Source organism: Nycticebus coucang, chromosome X, assembly GCF_027406575.1.
Source record: "Nycticebus coucang isolate mNycCou1 chromosome X, mNycCou1.pri, whole genome shotgun sequence".
Taxonomy (NCBI): Eukaryota; Metazoa; Chordata; class Mammalia; order Primates; family Lorisidae; genus Nycticebus; species Nycticebus coucang.
The window spans coordinates 97,204,544-97,224,796 of record NC_069804.1 but is presented as its reverse complement, the minus strand read 5'-3'; the positions used below and the strand labels follow the sequence as shown (position 1 = coordinate 97,224,796).

The window sequence follows — 20,253 nt, the reverse complement described above, 5'->3', positions numbered from 1 at the left end:
TGACTTTGTTGTTGGGCTGAAAGTTTTTGTTGGATTTGAGTTCTACTTATATTCTATTATGGTCTGAAAAGATACAAGGTGTAATGTCTGTTATTTTAAATTTGTTGAGATTTGATTTGTGTCCTAAAACATGATCAATTTCAGAGGATGATCCATGGGCTGATGAGAACAATGTATACTTAATTTTATTGGCATGGAATGTTCTGTATATGTCTGTTAAGCACATTTTTTCTGAAGTCATGTTTAGGTCCATCATTTATTTAGTTTTTGCTTAAAAGATCTGTCTAGTTCTGTCAGTGGTATGTTGAAGTCCCTGGTTATTATGGTGTTGTAGAATAACATATTGTTCAGACCATTTAGGGTTCATTTTATGTATTTGGGAACATGTAAATTGGGGGTATAAATACTTAAGATTGAAATCCTCGTTATATTATTCCCTTGGCCAGTATATAGTGTCCATATTTGTTTTCTTTACTTTTGTTGCTTTAAAACCCAACGTATCTGCAAATAAGATGGTAAGTCCTGATGTCCTTTTGCCTAAAATATTATTTTCCAACACTTCATCCTGAATCTCGTTTTGTCCTTTGAGCTTAGATGACCTTTTTGAAGACAACATATACTTGTCTTACGCCTTTTTGTCCAGTCAGCCAACCTGTGCCTCTCCAGGGGAGAATTCAAGCCATTCACATTTGTTGAGAGAATTGGTAAGTGTGATGAAGTTCTGTTTGTCTTATTTTGTGGAAATGCATTGCTTAGTTTTATTTCTTGGGACATTATGTAAGCCAGACTTTGTCCTTTAATTTACAAGTGTCTTTACTTTGCTAGTTATCCATTGCAATTAAAAGAATATAGAACGGGTCTCACTCAGTATTTCCTGCAAAGCTCATCTTACAGTGGCAAATTTCCTCAAGGTTTGCTTGTCAGTAAAAGATTTGATTTCTCCATCGAATATGAAACTTAGTTTGGTAGGATACAGAATCCTGTGCTAAAAGTTGCTTTAAGAATATTAAAGACAGGCCACTCTCTCTGGCCTGTAAAGTTTCTGCTGAAAAGTCTACTGTCACCCTAATGCTTTTTCCTCTTATAGGTAAAAAGTTGCTTATGCCTAGCAGCTTCCAGAATTTTCTCTTTCATTTTCAGTTTAGCCAAATTAATTACAATGTGTCTAAGAGATGCTTTGTTTGAATTGTATCATCCTGATGTTATGTAACTATCTAGTATCTTTATTTCTGAGTCTCTCCTAATGCTTTGGTAATTCTCAACAATGATGTCCTGAAGTAGAGCTTCTGTGCTTTTAGGACTCTCTTCTTCTTCAGGGATCTCTATGATTCATATGTTTGCATGTTTAATTAATTTTCAAAAAGATCTAAAATATTATTAGGTAAATTTATTCCTAGCTATTTTTTAGTTCTTACCGACAAACTAATTGTTACTCTTTATATGAATTAATAAGAAAAATATTGCAAGAAAATATAAAAAGCAGAGTAATCCCATTTTGAAGTATATTTTCAAAATGATGAATAATTGAAGTGGGACTTTTATTTTTCAAAGGACCTTAATTATTATCATTTTTTAACCTTTTTTATATTATAGATACCTTGGAAAGTCTCTTGAAAGCTATGGGCTGTTTCCACTAGAAAAATGCACATACAGTGTAAAACTTGTCACTTGATATTTTTATAAATTGAAGATTTGGGATTTTTTTTATTCTAACCTTTTCTGTAATGCTTAATTATTTAAAGATGAATAGATATCATTTAAAAAATAAACAGTAAGTCATTACTCTAAAGAAAAAATGTAGAATTGGGGCAGCATCATTCACTGGGAAGAGTAATGGGCAGAGAAATAAGCATGAAGTCAAGCATGATCCTTGACAAGTTAGTAACTGTGAAACTTCTTTGACCATAGTTTCCTTATCCATAAATGAGAAAATACAAAAGTTGAATTACAGGAGATTAATGTCTTCTTTCAGCATTAACATTTTATCAATTTAAGCAGATAATTCCTATATACATTCTTAAAAAGGAGTTTTTATAATAAAATAACTTTATAATGTTATCTATCACATCATAGGCAACTACCTTTAAGAAATAATGATCCTTTCCTTTGTTATAAACTTTTATAGCTTGAACATATTACAATGTAGTACATTATATCCTGAACATTTGAACATTTTGAAAATGTTCAGGATATAATGAACAGGATATAATGCTGAATAAGCAGGTATTTTTACATCAATAATTGAAGAGATACAGTAATGAGAACACAAATATAAAAAGTTCTTCTGATAATACTAACCACTGTTTCAAGTGTGAGGGAGAAATGGTAACTGTTCGTAATTAAGGGGAAAAGGAAAGGAGAAAAAGAAAGGAATATCCAAAAGCCTTCCTTCTCAATATGTGCTTGTATTAAAAAAAAGTAAAATACTGAGAAAAACTGTTTAAATCATTAAAAAAAAAATTTTGGATTTGTAGGTAAGCTCATCAGAAAGTAACAAAACAGGACTTTCCAGGCTTAGCCTTGCTCTTGATGGCCATTAGGTGGCGCCCACAGTGGTCAGTTTCTGTTTCTGGTTGAAATCTTAGGCTAACTCCACAGAGCCAGTGGCAAGTCTTCTGAATGAGGAGCAAGATGGCAGCTGAGTAACAGCTTCTGTGCAACTGGGTGCAGTGAGATTTGGGAGAGAAGACTCCAGGCTGGTGGGTTCTGCCCAGAAACTTCCCTTTGGTGACACAGGAAGTCAGCGAGATACTTCTGGACCCCATGAGGAGGACAAAAGGAGTGGAAAACTGGAAGTGGTAGGTGCATTTGGTCAAAGGCTGCCTGTAGCTGTAACCATAGCAACAGTGAGATTGCAAGCAAGAAGAGCCTTAGCTGTGGACTGTTTTTTTTTTTTTTTTTTGACTTGGGCATTGGATTGAACTGCCTCAGGAGATCTTGGGCGGGTGTGCGGACTTTGGGTCTGGGGCCGTGGACTGAGCTGCTGAGCCAGAAAGGAGCTAATATCCTTTAGGTATGTTGCAGCACGGGTATCAGCTGGGAGACGTTGGGTGAGTAATCTGGTGACTGAGCTGCCCAAAGGCAGAGACTGAGATGCTGGGGAAGAGTGGAGATCTAAGTGTTTGGCAGATTAACAGCCTTGGCCCTCAGGGGTATATACTGAGACCAGTTTTGGTGCACTGCATAAGTGGGCAGCCATGCAAGGAGAGATCCCAGAGATAAGTACTTTCCTTGGAAAGCTTTTGTTTAGCCAAGGTTTACAGTTTAGAGTGTCTTTAAGCAGGCTAAGGAGACATTTGGGCTACCAAGCCTATGGGGTCTGAGAAATCAGCAGAGGCCTCCAGTTTCCATCTCGTACAGCTGTATCAACATTGTGATTGACATCTCATACCTCAGAAGATCACCGGTTGTCTGGACCATATTCAGCAATATATATATGGTGTTTGGTTTTATGGTTTGAGGGTTTTTGTTTTTTGTTTGTTTGTTTGTTTTTCTTTTCTTAATTTCAATGTTTTTCCTTGACATTTTTCCTTTTTTTCCCTTTCTTTCTTTCTCTTTTTCTCATAATTCTAGTTTAAATAGAATCTTCCATTTTTGCTTTCTTTAACAATTAGAATTTCATTTTTGCCGGTGTTTCTGCCCCATTATTTGTTTTTTTTCCCCCCAATATTATCCCGTAAGGGTTTTTGTTTGCTTGTTTTAGTTTGATTTATAGTATTTTTGTCTTTTCTCTTTACCTGGTGGAGGTGGGGTGCTGTGTCTGATCAGTCTGGCAAAGAGCTGTTGACCTCAAGGGAACCACCCAACCCAGCAGCCCCGCAGGTTGGGGTATACACCTATATTACTGTTTCCTTCTTTTGGTGACCTTCCTTTTGTCAATATTTCCTTTTACTCACCCACTCTTCTTTCCCTTTTTTCTTTTTTTTTTTTCACTTTTCTGGCTGGGGCTGGGTTTGAACCCACCACCTCTGGCATATGGGGTTGGTGCGCCACTCCTTTGAGCCACAGGTGCTGCCCCCTTTTTTCTTTCTTTTTAAAATCTTTTTTCCTTCTTGTTCTTCAATCTTCTCATCCTTCTGATCCCGTACCAAAAGGAATCATTAAAACTTTAGGCCAGAGGCACAGTAACTTAAAGAGCAAGAGGAAGTGAAAGGAAAATTAGGGTAAAGAAACAAATACAAGAAAGCACTCATGAAGAAAAATAGGCAGAATAATCATGGCAACATGAAATACCAGTGCAGAGCAACCCCTTCAAGGGACCATGATGTAGCTACAGCAAAGGATTCCACCTATAAAGAAATGTTAGAAATTACAGAAGTGGCTTTTAAAATACAGATGATGAAAACAATGAAGGAAATTGTTGAGAAAGTGGGAAAATAACCAAAAGGAAATCCAAAAACAGAATCAAATAAGAGATGAATGATATGAAGAATATACAAAGGATATAGCAGAGCTGAAGTATCTCAAACAGTCAATTAGGGAACTTAAACATGCAATAGAAAGTATCAACAACACATTAAACCATGTAGAAGAAAGAATCTCAGAGGTAGAGGATAAAGTTCTTGAGGTAACACAGGTAGTTAAAGAGGCAGAAAAGAAGAGACAGAAAGCAGAACGGTCACTGACAGAATTACGGGACTTTATGAAGCATTCAAACATACAAGTTATAGGTATCTCAAAAGGGGAAGAAGAAAGCCTCAGAGGAATGGAAGCCATTCTAGAGAATATTATAAATGAAAATTTCCCAAAGATTCTAACATACTCCTTTCAGAAGGATATCAGCCCCCTGGTTGCCTCAACTTAAATAGAGCTTCTCCGAGACACATTTTAATGAATCTATCTAAAGTCAAGACAAAAGAAAAGATTTTGCAAGCTGCCAGGAGTAAGTGCCAACTGACTTACAGGGGCAAATCTATCAGGGTAACCGCAGACTTCTCTAATGAAACTTTTAATGCCTGAAGACAATGGTTATCTATCTTTAATCTACTTAAACAGAACAGCCCAGAATTTCCAGCCCAGAATTCTATATCCCACTAAGCTAAGCTTCAAAATTGATGGAGAAATCAAATCTTTTATTGATATGCAAATATTGAGGAAATTTGCCACAACAAGACCAGCTTTACAGGAAATATTTCAACCTGTTCTACACATTGACTATCACAATGGCCCTTCAGCAAAGTAAATACTCAGAAATTAAAGGATAGGAGCTAGCTTTCACAATGATGCAAAAGATAAAACTAAGCAATGGACTTTCACAAAATAATATTAATAGAAGGCTATCACACTTATCAAGTATCTCAATAAATGTCAATGGCTTGAATTCCCCACCGAAAAGGCATAGACTGGCTGACTGGATTAAAAAACACAAGCCATCTATTTGCTGTCTGCAGGAAACACACTTAGCTTCAAAAGACAAATTAAAACTCAGAATTAAGGGTTGGAAGTCAATTATTCAGGCAAACAGAATTCAGAAAAAAAAAGATCAGTTGCAATTTTATTTTCAGATACATGTGGATTTAAAGAAACTAAAGCAAAAAAAGACAATGATGGTCACTTCGTATTAGTCAAGGGAAAAATACAAGAAGACATTTCAATTCTAAATATTTATGCACCCAACTTAAATGCTCCCAGATTCTTGAAACAGACCTTACTTATTCTGAGCAATATCATATCCCATAACAGAAAACTTTAATACTCCACTCTCAGAGATGGACATATCTCTAAACAGAAATTAAACAAAGATTTTAGAGATTTAAATATACCCTAGAACAACTGTTCTTGATAGATGTATATAGAACACTCCATCCCAAAGATAAAGAATATACACTCTTCTCCTCATCCCATGGAACATTCTACAAAATTGATCATATCCTAGGACACACACAAAAAAACCCTCAACAGAATCAAAAGAATTGAAATTTTACCTTGTATCTTCTCAGAACACAAGGCACTAAAAATGGAACTCAACTCCTACAAAAACTTTCAACCTCATACAAAGGCAGGGAAGTTAAACAACCTTATGCTGAATGACAGTTGGGTCCAGGAAGAAATAAAAAAGGAAATCATTAACTTCCTTGAGTATGACAATGAAGATACAAGCTATCCAAACCTGTGAGATACAGTAAAAACAGTCCTGAGAGGAAAATTTATCACTTTAGGAGCCTACATTTGAAAAACAGAGAGTACATCAACAAACTCACAAGCCATATTATGGAATTGGAAAAAGAAGAACAATCTAAGCCTAAACCCAGGAGAAGAAAATAAATATCCAAAATTAAAACAGACATTAATGAAATTGAAAACAGAAGACTAATTCAGAAAATTAATGAAACAAGGAGTTGGTTTTTTGAAAAAATAAATAAAATAGGTAAAACTTTGGCCAGACTAACTAGAAATAAAAATGTAAAATCTCTAGTAACCTCAATCAGAAATGATAAAGGGGAAATAAGAACTAATGCCACAGAGATACAAGAAATTATCTCTGTATTCTACCAGAAACTTTATGCCCAGAAATTTGAGAATGTGAAGGAAACAGATCAATATTTGGAATCAAACCCTCTCCCTAGACCTAGCCCAGATGAATATATCCCCTGAACAGACCAATTTCAAACAATGAGATCAAAGAAACAATAAAAAATCTCACAGCAAAAAAATACCCTGGTCCAGATAGCTTCATATCAGAATTCTGTCAAACCTTCAAAGAAGAGCTTATTCCCATACTGCGGAAACTATTCTAAGGAATCTTCCCCAACACGTTCTATGAAGCAAACATCATCCTGATACCAAAACCAGGAAAAGACCCACCTAAAAAGGAGAATTTCAGACTAATTTCACTAATGAATATAGATGCAAAAATTCTCAACAAAATCCTAGCCAACAGATTACAGCTTATCATCAAAAAAGTTATACATCATGATCAAGTAGGTTTCATCCCAGGGATGCAAGGCTGGTTTAACATATGCAAGTCCATAAACATTATTCACCGTATCAACAGAAGCAAAACCAAAGACCAAATGATCCTCTCAAAAGATGCAGAAAAAGCACTCGAGAAAGTAACAAAACAAGTATAATAAGCATTTGCAATTGGTGTCTCTTAGTTCTAGGTGGTTTCAAAACAGCTTTATATGTATGTGTACTTTTTTTCACCTTCAGAAGCTTCCATAATCTATCATTTTTTTGTTTCTTACTTTAATCTGCTGAACAGCTGTCAGTAGGTATAATCTTCTGTTAATTAAAAATTGAATTTTATATAGCTCAACCATGGAGCACTATTTCATGGTGATCATGTAATTAAGAATGACATTTACTATGCTGAAATGATAATTTGAAGTTGCTAACATAAGAATTGATAACAACAATATGTATGCCAAAATTAAATGCTGCAGGTGCTATTTGACATTTAAATATTGTCACAATGAGAGTTTAAACAAATACTGAAATTTTGCTATCACTCGAGAAGAACTTACCTTAGCAATTATTACTGACTGAACTGGGTAGCAAACAGTTGCTCCTAAAGCAGTCAGTCCCAGAGTATAAGTAATTTTCTTATACTTAGAACCTATAAAATTCAAACAAATTATTAAACTCCATATAGATATATGGATACCACCAGAGAATTGATGGTCTTATACTATAATGCCCTGTTTGCTTCCCTTTAAGCCATCACTCTCTGTTAAATTAGTCTTTAGCTGCTAATACCACTTAAGATGGAAACTAAAATGCCCTTGAGAATCTCAATGCAATTAATACCCTTTATCTGTCACGTCTAATTTAAGAAAAGTATTCTCAAACTAATACTAATGGTTTCCTACACAGAATGAACCACTGATTTTTTTTTCTTTATTAAAGCTAGGTATTTTTCCAATCCTAGAAATCCCAAAGTTCTAACCACAATTTCTCAAGTATCAAATAAAGCATGATAATATAGAGAATTAATCAACTACCATGTTTGTGACACCATGTTGAAGTAAAATGGTTCTCTTTTCTGTGCCCTTTTATAGTTAAGTATTTAGAAAAGTGAATGACTCAACTAAATAATCAGCTAAGGACTTTTAATGGTATATAACTCCTTCGTGCCACTAATTTAGAATACAAAAGTAATAATAATTGTAAGTAACTTGACATAATTTGTCTTTCCAGATGTGTTTTAACCAAGGATTTGAGAGTCATTTTCATATCTTTTTCTTTGGACAGCAAAACCCCTTCAAACAATAATCTAAATAGAATTTCACTAGGAACTTCAACATTTAAAGCCTATAAACTTAAAGGTGCTCTGATCAACATGGGGATAGGAAGTAGAGTATTGATCTCTGCCTGTGTTGTTTTTCTCCTATCCTCATACCCTAGGTTATGCAGAATAATTTGAAATTCATCACTGTAAGCCACAGCTTAGTTCTAGCAAACTGTTGTTTCATAATATGTCTCTCAAATACTTATTAAAATATCTTGGATTCTATACATATGATCTGGGCGATTGGATGATGGGTTTTAAAGTTGAGATAAGTAATTTTATTCTCTGGAATTGCACTAACAATCCCTAATTTAAAAAGCCTATCTGGGGGTGGCACCTGTGGCTCAAGGAGTAGGGCGCCGGTCCCATATGCCAGAGGTGGTGGGTTCAAACCCAGCCCTGGCCAAAAAAAAAAAAAAGCCTATCTGGTATATCAATAAAGACAAAGGTGAAAAATACAGGGTAATACTTACAGAATTTAGGGACAATAAAAACAAAAGGTATTTCCTTTGACTATAATTAAGGAAGCCTGTACAGTCATGTCTATAATAGATTGAATTTTGGTGAAGGTGGGTAGGTAGGCTGTTTCAGCCTCTAGTTTAGCTTTCCTTTAGATATTGATGTCTTTTTTGTGAGTGGTATAGGGGAAAAAGGCCTAGGTATGTTGAAACATGGCCTAAGTTGCTCCTTTACTCTAATACCACTCACTATTATTCCAGAATCTCTAGTTTAGTTCTTGACTTTACAGAACTAATATAACTAATCAAGGTTCTCTTGATTCAATGACATTTCCCTAATATACTGATCCAACTTAACTTGGTAGGTGGCAGTTTTCCTTCCATGTCATTTTAAAGATTAAAAAACTTAAATTCATCCTGTCTTTAACTGATATGTGAAGTTAGTCTACAAGAAAATAAATTTCATTAGGACTTGACCGCCCTATTCCCATAATTAGAGGATTCTATACACAGCTATGTACTATGAAACCATTGAATGATTTTCTGTCTCTAGATCTTTATCTTTAGGATATCAGGATTAGTCTAACAGCTTTCAAACTGTTTTGACCATGCCTTATACTAAAAACCAAATCTTACACTATTATCTATGACATATTGCATGCATGCATACACACACACACAAACATACACTTCACTGAAAGAAAAATTTCATGATAGTCATCCAAACTAAGTACAAAGCACTCTGATATTCTACTCCATTCTATTCTAAGAATTTTCAGTTGCTCTCCTTCTTGATTATGGTTGGTTGATATGGTCAGTCTTTTTAATATTAGACATTCTAATACCTATGCCATTGTATCCCATTGTGGTTTTAATATGCATTTCCCTAATAATTAATGATGAAATAGCTTTTGAAATAGCTATAGTTTTGAAAACACAAAGTCTTTATAAAAGTAAACATGCCATTCTAAAATAAAAATAATCTAAAAATTTTACAGTAACCTATCCTGATAATATTGATTAAAACATATAAGGTTTTCTTGCAACAGTAAAATTCAGAAACTAATAGTATTGCACATATAAAGTGTATATATGTACATATACACTTTAAAAGCCTACCTTTTCTTGATGAAAGCAAGCCCACCAATCCGAACACTGTAATCACTCCCATTTTCGGAAGAAAATTTTGAGGAGGATTCTTCAGATAGACATATGCGTCTTAAGAAATCAATTGAACATTAATATAAATGACTAGTTACTGTTAGGCTTTCTATATATTTAAAATCCAGAAAGTTTGAAGAGATTTTTTTAAGATAACAGTGAAAGATTTAAATACTCTTTAAAGGACTCTACAAAATGATGATATGAATAGCAACATAAAAGCTAGCCATATACAGAGCCAATAATCATTTAAAAAGCATAACTGTAAACACTACATGGTTTTATATACATTAGAAACATACATTTGCCAACTTAGAGATAATTTATTTTGTAACACATTACTGCACATTTAAAATAACTTATGAACTATAACTACTTTTGGTTATATATAAAGATATAAATTATTCTAATTAAAGTGCAAAGAACTTGTTACAAAATAAAAACTTCCTTCCATAGTTTATTTAATTATGCATTTTAATGGTACAGATGATTATGAATCTTTAATAAAATATTATATCAATAACAAAAGGCACATCTTAGTATCAATTACTATAAGACAAATTCCTGATTATGTATGTATTAAATTAACATGCTTCTACCCTCACCTGTTCAAATACTGGTAGCATCCAGTAAGAACTGAAATGGATTAACTAATGAACTTTGAAAAAATATATAGTTTAAGGATATACACATATGCAGTCACAAGACCTTGCTTGTCATTATTCTCCAATAACCTCAGAGCAGCCATTGCCCTTAGTTAAAACCAATAATATGTTGAAAAATGAGCCTAAAGTAGATGATGACAAAAAGTAGATGATGAGTGACTAAAAGTCCAGATTTCTTGGCTTTTTAATATTTAAATTATTGCTGGTTATAAAAATAAACTTCTATATAGTTATTTAATTGCAATCACATATTTAATCACATTATCAGGATTGATAACAGATGTAATTTTTTATTAATATTAAATCATAGCTGTGTAAATTAATGCGGTCATGAGGCACCATACACTGGTTTTATAAACAGTTTGACACATTTTCATCACACTAGTTAACATAGCCTTCCTGGCATTTTCTTAGTTATTGTGTTAAGACAATTATATTCAACATTTACTGAGTTTCACATGTACCCTTATAAGATGCACCGCAGGTGTAATCCCACCCATCACCTTCCCTCTGCCCATCCTCCCCCTCCCTCCCCTCCCTCTCCACCTTCCCCATATTCTTAGGTTATAATTGGGTTACACCTTTCATATGAAAGCCAAAAATTAGTTTCATTGTAGGGCTGAGTATACTGGATAATTTTTCTTCCATTCTTCAGACACTTTACTAAGAAGAATATGTTCCAGCTCCATCCATGTAAACATGAAAGAGGTAAAGTCTCCATCTTTATTTAAGGCTGCATAATATTCCATGGTGTACATATACCACGATTTATTAATCCATTCATGGATCGATGTGAACTTGTGCTTTTTCCATGACTTAGAAATTATGAATTGGTCTGAAATAAACATTCTGGTAAAATATCATTGTTATAATGTGATTTTTGGTCTTCTGGGTTTATACCAAGTAGAAGAATTATAGGATTGAATGGTAGATCTATTTTTAGATGTCTAAGTGTTGTCCAAACATCTTTCCAAAATAAATGTATTAAATTGTATTCCCATCAGCAGTGTAGAAGAGTTCCCTTTTCTCCGCATCCACGCCAACATCTCTGGTCTTGGGATTTTGTGATATGGACTAATCTTACTAAAGTTAGATGGTATCTCAAGGTAGTTTTGATCTGCATTTCTCTGATGATTAAAGATGATGAGCATTTTTTCATATGTCTGTAGGCCGTGTGCCTGTCTTCTTCAGAGAAGCTTCTCTTCAAGTTCCTTGCCCAGCTTGTGATGGGATCACTTGTTCTTTTCTTGCTTATATGTTTGAGTTCTCTGTGGATTCTGGTTATTAAACGTTTGTTGGAGACATAACCTACAAATATCTTCTCCCATTCGGAGGGCTGTCTGCTTGCTTTACTTACTGTGTTCTTGGCTGTGCAGATGCTTTTTAGTTTAATCATGTCCCAGTCGTATTTTTGAAGCTGCTTCAATTGCCTGGGGTGTCCCCCTCATAAAATACTTGGGAAGATCGATTTAATTAAGGGTTTTACTGGCACCCTCTTCTAGTATTTTTATAGTTTCATGTCTTAAGTTTAAATCTTTAATCCAGTGAAAGTCTACCTTAGTTAATGGTGAAAAGATGTGGGTCCAGGTTCAGTCTTCTACAGGTTGCCAGCCAGTTCACCCAGCACCATTTGTTAAATAGGGAATCTTTTCCCCACTGAATGTTTTTAATTCACTTGTCAAAGATCAGATAACGGTAAGTAGCTGGATTCATCTCTTGGTTCTCTATTCTGTTCCAGACATCGACTCTGTTTTTGTGCCAGTACCATGCTGCTTTGATCACTACCAATTTGTAGTATAGTCTGAGGTCTGGTAGCTTGATTCCTCCGACTTTGTTTTTATTTCTGAGTAATGTCTTGGCTATTCGAGGCTTTTTCGGGTTCCATATAAAACAAAGTATTATTTTTTCAAGATCTTTAAAGTATGACAGTGGAGCTTTAATATAGATTGCATTAAAATTGTATATTGCTTTGGGTAGTATGGACATTTTAACAATGTTGATTCTTCCCAGCCATGAGCAAGGTATGATTTTCCATTTGTTAACGTTTTCAGCTATTTCTTTTCTTACAGTTTCATACTTCTCTTTATAGAGATCTTTCACGTCTTTTGGTAGATAAACTCCCAAATATTTCATTTTCTTTGGCACTACCGTGAATGGAATAGAGATCTTAACTGTTTTTTCAACTTGACTATTGTTGTCTATTATATAAAGGCTACCGTTTTATGAATGTTGATTTTCTAACCTGATACGCTGCTGTATTCCTTGATCACTTTTATTTCTAAGAGTTTTGTAGTAGAATCCCTGGTGTTTTCCAGATATACAATCATGTCATCTGTGAAGAGGGAAAGTTTGATCTCTTCTGACCATATATGGATAACCTTGATCACCTTTTCTTCCCTAATTGTAATGGCAAAGACTTTCATTACAATGTTAAAGAGCAGTAGAGACAATGGGCAGCCTTGTCTGGTTCCTGATATGAGTGGAAATAATTTCAGTTTAACTACATTCAATACAAAAGTGGCTGTGGGTTTGCTGTAGATGGCCTCTATCAGTTTAAGAAATGTCCCTTCTATACCAATTTTCTTAAGTGTTCTGATCATGAAGGGATGATGGATATTAACAAAAGCTTTTTCTGCATCAATTGAGAGAAATATATGGTCTTTTTTAAATTTGTTTATATGCTGAATTATACTTATTTATATACATATTTTAAAGCAGCCTTGAGACCCTAGGATAAAACTGACTTGGTCATGATGTATAATTTTATTTGATGTTGCTGGATTCTGTTTGTTAGGAACTTGTTGAATATTTTTGCATCTATATTCATTACTGTTACTGGTCTATAATTTTATTTTCTTGTTGGGTCTTTGCCTGGTTTGGGGATCAGGGTGATGCTTGCTTCATAGAACGTGTTGGATAGACTTCCTTCTTTTTTACATTTTGGAAGAAGTTGAGTAATATAGGTACTAGTTTCTCTTTAAAGATTTGGAAAATTCTGACGTGAAGCCATCTAGTCCTGGGCTTTTCTTTTTGGGGAGATTTTGTATGGTTGATGCTATTTCACAAGTTGATAGTGGCCTGTTCAACATTTCCACTTGATTCCGGCTAAGTCTTGGAAGGTGACTTGCTTCCAACTATTGGTCAGTTTACTACAGATTTTCATATTTCTGAGAATAAAGTTTCTTGTAATATTCATTAAGGAGTTTTTGAATTTCTGGGGAATCTGTTGTTATTTCATCTTTGTTGTTTCTGATTGATGAAATTAGAGATTTTACTGGTTAGGTAAGCCAAAGGTTTACCTATTTTATTGACCTTCTCAAAAAAACAACTTTTTGATTTATTGATCTGCTGTATAATTCTTTTGTTTTCAATTTCATTTAATTTTGCTCTAATTTTGGTTATTTATTTTCTTCTACTGGGTTTGGGGTTGGAATGGTCTTCCCTTTCCAGTTGCTTGAGATGTCCCATTAAGTTGTTAACTTCATCACTTTCCATTCTCTTGAGGAAGGCTGCAGTGCTATAAATTTCCCTCTTAGGACTGCCTTCGCAGTATCCCAGAGGTTCTGGTAATTCATGTCTTCATTGTAGTTTTGTACCAAAAATTTGGCAATTTCCTTCTTAATCTCATCTATGACCCAGCTCATTCAGCATGAGGTTATTTAACTTCCATGTTTTTGTATGACTATGCAGATTCCTGTTGTTACTGAGTTTAAATTTTGTTCCATGGTGGTCCCAGAAAATGCAGGGAATAATTTCTTTTCCTTTAAATTTACTGAGGTTGGACTCGTGACCTCAGATGTGATGGATTTTGGAGTATGTTCTCTGGGCTGATGAGAAGTATGTGTATTCAGTTTTGTTGGGATGAAATGTTCTGTAGATGGCTGCTAAATCCAAATGTTGGATGGTTAGGTTTAAATCTAAAATGTCTTTGCTCAGCTTCTTATTGGAGTATCTATCCAACAATGCCAAAGGAGTGTTGAAATCTCTGACTATTGTGGAGCTGGAGGAAATCAAGTTGGTCATGTCCATTAGAGTTTCTCTTATAAATTGAGGCACATTCTGGTTGGGTGCATAAATATTCATAATTGAAATCTCATCATATTGAGTATTACCCTTAACAAATATGAAGTGACCATTCTTAGCCTTCCCTGCTTTTGTTGGTTTAAAGTCTGCTATGAATAGAAATAGAATTGCAACACCTGCTTTTTTTCTGATTACCATTTGCCTGAAATATGGATGACCATCCTTTCACCCTGAGTCTATATTTATCATTTAAGGTAAGATGTGACTCTTGTATGTACCAAATATCTGGCCTGAGTTTTGGTATCCAGTCAGCTAACCTGTGCCTCTTTAGAGGACAGTTTAAACCGTTCACATTAATGGAGAATATTGATAAGTCTGGTAAAATTTTGGGAATCGAGTTTTTTGAAAGTCCAGTGGACATTTTAATCCTTTCGCCATTTTGGAAGTTGGAGTTTCAGCAAAAGTTTCTGAGTGAGTTTACTTTTGTGGTAGAGGATTGGGCTGGTCATTATGGTGGATAGGTCTGAGAATATCCTGAAGAGCTGGTTTGGTTATGGCAAATTCCTTCAACATATGAATGTCATTAAAGTATTTAATTTGTCCATCATAAATGAAACTCAGTTTAGCTTGATACAGAATCCGGGGTTGAAAGTTATTTTGTTTTAGGAGATTAAAAGTCAATGACTACCCTCTTCTGGCTTGAAAAGTTTCAGCAGAGAGATCTGCAGTCATTCTAATCTTCTTCCCTTTGTAGGTAAAGGATTTCTTGCGTCTGGCTGCTCTCAGAATTTTCTTCTTCATATTAAAACTAGTGAAGTTAATTATGATATGCCTGGGGGATGTCTTATTTGGATTGAGTTATGCTGGGGTTCTGAAACTGTCTGCTATCTGAATTTCAGAATCTCCTGGTATGTCTGGAAAATCTCTTTCATAATTTCATGGAGAAGGGCCTTTGTGCCTTGTTAGGCTACTTCATCTCTTTCTGGGATTCCAATGAGGTGGATATTAGCCTTCTTCAAATTATCCCAGAACTCTCTGAGTGAATGATCTGTTTTTGCTCTCCATTTCTCTTCCTCTTTGAGACTTTGGGAGCATTCAAACGCTTTGTCTTCAATGTCAGAAATCCTTTCTTCTGCCTGCTCCACTCTGTTACTGAGGGATTCTAATGTATTTTTCAGATCTTTGAGGGCTCCAAATTCTTGCTTCAGTGCATCAAAATCATTGGTGGTTTTGTCTTTAAATTCATTAAATTCTTGAGACAACTTTTGAATTTCTCCTCGAATTTCTAATTCTGACTTTTGAATTGCTCTTCGAAATTTCTAATTCCAAATTTTCCTCCATTCTATTAATCTTGTTTGCAATCCAAATTCTGAATTCAATTTCTGACATCTTGCCCAGCTGTTTATGAATGGTATCTTCAGTTACATCTGCCATATCTTTCCTTTGGGCGGGGGTTGATCTCTTTTGGTTATTCATGTTACCAGAGTTTTTCCACTTAATCTGTCCGATGACTACTTTACATTATTTGACATTTCCCCTGGAGCTTTGTCGAGGACCCGTACAGTACTATGGCCTGAGAAACTGGGGACCTATTTGGTGTAGTGGGGCTAAGTGGTTCTGTCTTGTTTTCAGCTGGTCTCTGTTTGACCCTAGTGAAACAGTTACTCTGGGTTGAAGTCTCAGTTGTGGAGAAATACTAGCAATTAAGTCGCCCCAGCCCCCACAAACAATAATTGGAAAAGGAGAATCAAACCTTCCCGCAACCACACACCCATGGCACCATTTGAATACTCCTAAGGCGATTGGCTCAGTTCACATGTCCAAATCAATTGTCTCAGTCAGCACCTGTCTCAGGTGGGAGAGTTTCAAAGGTCTCCAGCAACTGGAAAGCAGGGGTCTGGGGACAACTCAAATGTGACTTACTCTGGTGCTTCGTGAAGTTGGAGGACCCACCCAGCATGTAGATTAGTCTGGGAAGTTTGATGCCTCCTTCCCCACCTTGCACCTCTGTCACACCCAGTCACTGATAGCCCCTCACGGCTGTGACCCAGTTGTCTCCAGCAAGCAGATACTCTGGAGGTTTGCACCTGTCTAGATCACAAGGAAATCTGTATCTGCTCAGCCAGACCACTGCTCTCTGCCTCTATCCAGAAGGGGGTGGTGAGGCCTGACAACCTTGGGTGCTTGATGAAGGCTGGGCAGTGTTCACTCTGTTCCAGCCCTGCCCCTGATTGATGCTACTGGCAGAACAGAGCAAATTTGTGGTAGTTTTTTTCTGTCCCTTCTAAATTCCTCTGTAGAAGAGGAGCTGATCTGAGTTCCCAGAACTTGTGCCTCAGGCCCTATCTTTACTCCCGCAGGTTTGTATTCGCAGCACAGTTAGCTGTCAGCTCTAGCCTCCTGTTTTCCTTTGTCTATAGGCTGATGATCCCCTGAGTGCTGGGTGTGTCTTAGGCTCAGTAAAGCGGTCCTCTGTGTCGGCCCCACCCTGGGAATTTTCCGGCTCTGCATGTGCGTTTTCTATTCTCCACGCTCCACCCAAGCTGGTATCACCTGAGGCAAACCCTTTATTCACAGGGCCTGTTTTAAGTTCCAGATCTGTTCTGTGGTGGTTGCCATCTGAGAATATGCCTGGCCTGCAGTTTTCCAGGGAGACATGGGTGTGGCTTCAGGATATCTGGGGGTGGGCCTTATTGTGGCCAAAAACGGCTGCTGCTCTGCACCTTGGAGCACTGCTGCTCCAGCGTGATTCCCTCTCAGCCGACCGTCATGTCCTCACTCCCATGCCACAGAATCAGCACTGACCAGCTGCAGTCCAGGCCCTGTCCACACACCTCAAGAAATCACCCAAGAATCTAGACTCCTGGGGAACAGGCCTCCAGACCACAGAGTGAGAGTGGAGGGGAGTCCTGGGAGCTCAGAATTGCAGGTCAAAACATCAAACTCATTGAGACCAACTGAGCAAATAAACTGATAAATAAGCTACCAGACACACAAACCTATAGATGCATAAACAATCAGAAACACATAGGCATACAGACGACAACAACAAAACACAACTACAATAAAAATAATGATAATCATAAAATAATTGGAACAAAAAAAGGTAAAAAACATGTGGCTCAGTGAGTAGGGTGCCAGCCCCATGTACCAAGGGTGGTGGGTTCAAACCCAGCCCCGGCCGAACTGCAACAAAAATGTAGCCAAGCGTTATGGCGGGCACCTATAGTCCCAGCTGCTCGGGAGGCTCAGGCAGGAGAATGGTGGAAGCCCAAGAGCTGGAGGTTGCTGTGAGTCCTTTCACATCATGGCAGTCTACCGAGGGAGGCAAAGTGAGACTCTTATCTCTACAAAAAACAAACAAACAACAAAAAAAAAAACACAAACAAAATGAACAAACAAACCTCTAAAAATATGATGTAAGCACTCTCAGAAACCAAAAGGAGGGAAGAAGAGATAGAGAGAAGGAAAAAAAAAAGTGGTGTTCATAAAAATGTCAAAAAAGAAGAAAAAATTAAAAATCAAAAAAATATATATATAAAATAAAAATTAACAATAGCTACTCCAAGAAAATGGTGAGGAAAAAAAAAACAAAAGAGAAAGGAAAAGGCACCAACCACAAAAATATTATTCTTGTATATATGTAGAAATATACATCTATATGTATGATGCAGGGATAGACTTTTGTAGGAATATATTTATAATGCAATACACTTTCTGGACACCAGGTTGTGCTGTTAGTGGTTCCCAGGCTTATACCTGATTCACTGTTTATACTGTTACACAGTGACCACCCTACCTGGCCGATCGCCATTTTGGAGTTTCTGTAAAAGTTTATTACCTAATTGTTGTGGAACCTCAGCTGCTCTGTTCCAGACAGCACTCCTATCTGACCTCCCAACTCAGTGCAGGAGTTCACGCTTCACAAATCTTTCCACTCTGCTCCCACATTCTCCTGCAACTGGCAACTGCAACCGGCTGTGGGGGAGGGTGCTGGCTGCTGCTGGCTTTAGCTGCTGCTGACACACGCAGCTGCTGCCGGCTCTCGCAGCTGCAGTGCACAGAAACCTTATCCTCAGTTTTTGTGGCTCAGAGTCTCACTTTTGAATCTGGACTTTTGAGTCCAGCCACCTGCCAGTTCGCCGCACAGCCTGAACTGCCAGGCCACTCCAATATTCTCCACCAGGAATGGTCCGGTCTATTTAATCACTCCTGCTTTTCAGAGGGAAGGTGTCCGCCATTTTGGATAATTAAAAATGTCTGTTTCCCAGGCAGGATCCCTTCCCTTCAATTTTCCGTGGGGTTGCTTAAGCTCCTTGTGGTTCTGAGTGGCTCCCCTTTCGGGTGCCACACTTGGCTCAGGAATAAATGTTCGTCAATTGGGTTTTGCCAGGAATTGCAGGCTGCTGTCCTCCGTGAGGGAGGGGCCCACCAGCCAGTATGGCCAAGCAGGGAAAACCTCTACAACAGAGTCCATGGTTTTAAATTGCACCTCATATACAGCAATCTGCCAATTCGCTGTGCGTCTCCAGCTGCCTGTCCACACCAATAATTCACGCAGGGAAAAGGTCCAGATCCCTCTTCCTCTCACCTGATGACTTGGGAGAGGTCGGCTACACAACCGTCCCGTCTGTCATCATGCTCCGCCTCCATAGACGTAGTTTTGAATAATGATAACTCAACTATAGGTCATCAACTTTATGGAGACATTTAAATTTTTAGCTACTCTTTCTGTCCCTCACATATACTTATTTTTAAAACTGCCAAGAATATTAGGAAGCTATATCTGCTACTAAATACTACCAATAAGCTAAAGAATAAAATATTGTTTTCCAACTTTAGCTTGAATATTCCAGATTGAATGATTGCCATGATGTTTCCTAGCAATTGATAGCAAACTGTCATGCAATTTCACAGCAAATAGCACTTACTTAAAAGAATTAACAACAATCAAGACATTTTTAATTTATGCTTTATGAGTATATTATATGGATTTTGTAGTTAAAATGAACCTCAGTTTGAATTTTGGCACTGCTAATTATTATGTATGTGACATTGGTAACTTACTTAACCTTTCTGAACCTGTTTCCTCAGCTGTAGAATGGAAATAATTATAATAACAGCAACTCACAGAATTGTGACAAAATTAAATCAGATAAGTTTACATAAAATGGTTATTAGCACAATGCCTTAACATATAATTGCTAAACCAATGGGACATACCATTACTTTGCTATTATTAACAATTAGCTGCTATACAAAGTATCTTTGAATTAGTAAAAGTAAAATAGGCAACATATCACGTTTATTTTTCTCACATTTAAATACTAACAAAAATACAATAGAACATATCCTACTATGGATGGTCCACTCACCTACCTCTTCCAAATTGCATTGTAGCCATTATCCCATTTTTCACAAAAACATAAACACCCTACACAAAAAAGGGAAAAAAATAATCTGTATTTTTTAAAGCTGTTGATAAATTACATAAATAGATAAAATAGATATGATAGCCAATATCTCTAAGGTTATATTAAAAAGCTGACTTATTTATTCACTGTGAGTAAATTAACTCAGCTTGTCTTCATTTCTTGCCTTTCATTCAACTCAATATGGATAATACTTGTTTAGCATTTTCCTCATATACGTGGATAAAGAAATGCCTTTAAAGCAGCTGACAGAAAAGGTATTTTATTTTTATTATGAATGCAAG

General features: G+C 36.4%; 1 protein-coding gene across 5 annotated transcripts in view; it reads right to left on the bottom strand.

Annotated features, from left to right (window-relative positions):
• The window catches only part of APOOL (apolipoprotein O like), a 294,516-nt gene that overhangs the window by 20,072 nt on the left and 254,191 nt on the right, over nucleotides 1-20,253 (bottom strand). For all 5 annotated transcript variants that reach the window (XM_053580281.1, XM_053580282.1, XM_053580278.1 and 2 more), the window contains exons 4-6: nucleotides 19,917-19,971; nucleotides 9,808-9,906; nucleotides 7,467-7,558 (exon numbers count right to left, since the gene is read on the bottom strand). In XM_053580281.1, the coding sequence (XP_053436256.1) occupies nucleotides 7,467-7,558; nucleotides 9,808-9,906; nucleotides 19,917-19,971 (246 nt within the window). The remainder of the gene's footprint in view (nucleotides 1-7,466; nucleotides 7,559-9,807; nucleotides 9,907-19,916; nucleotides 19,972-20,253) is intronic.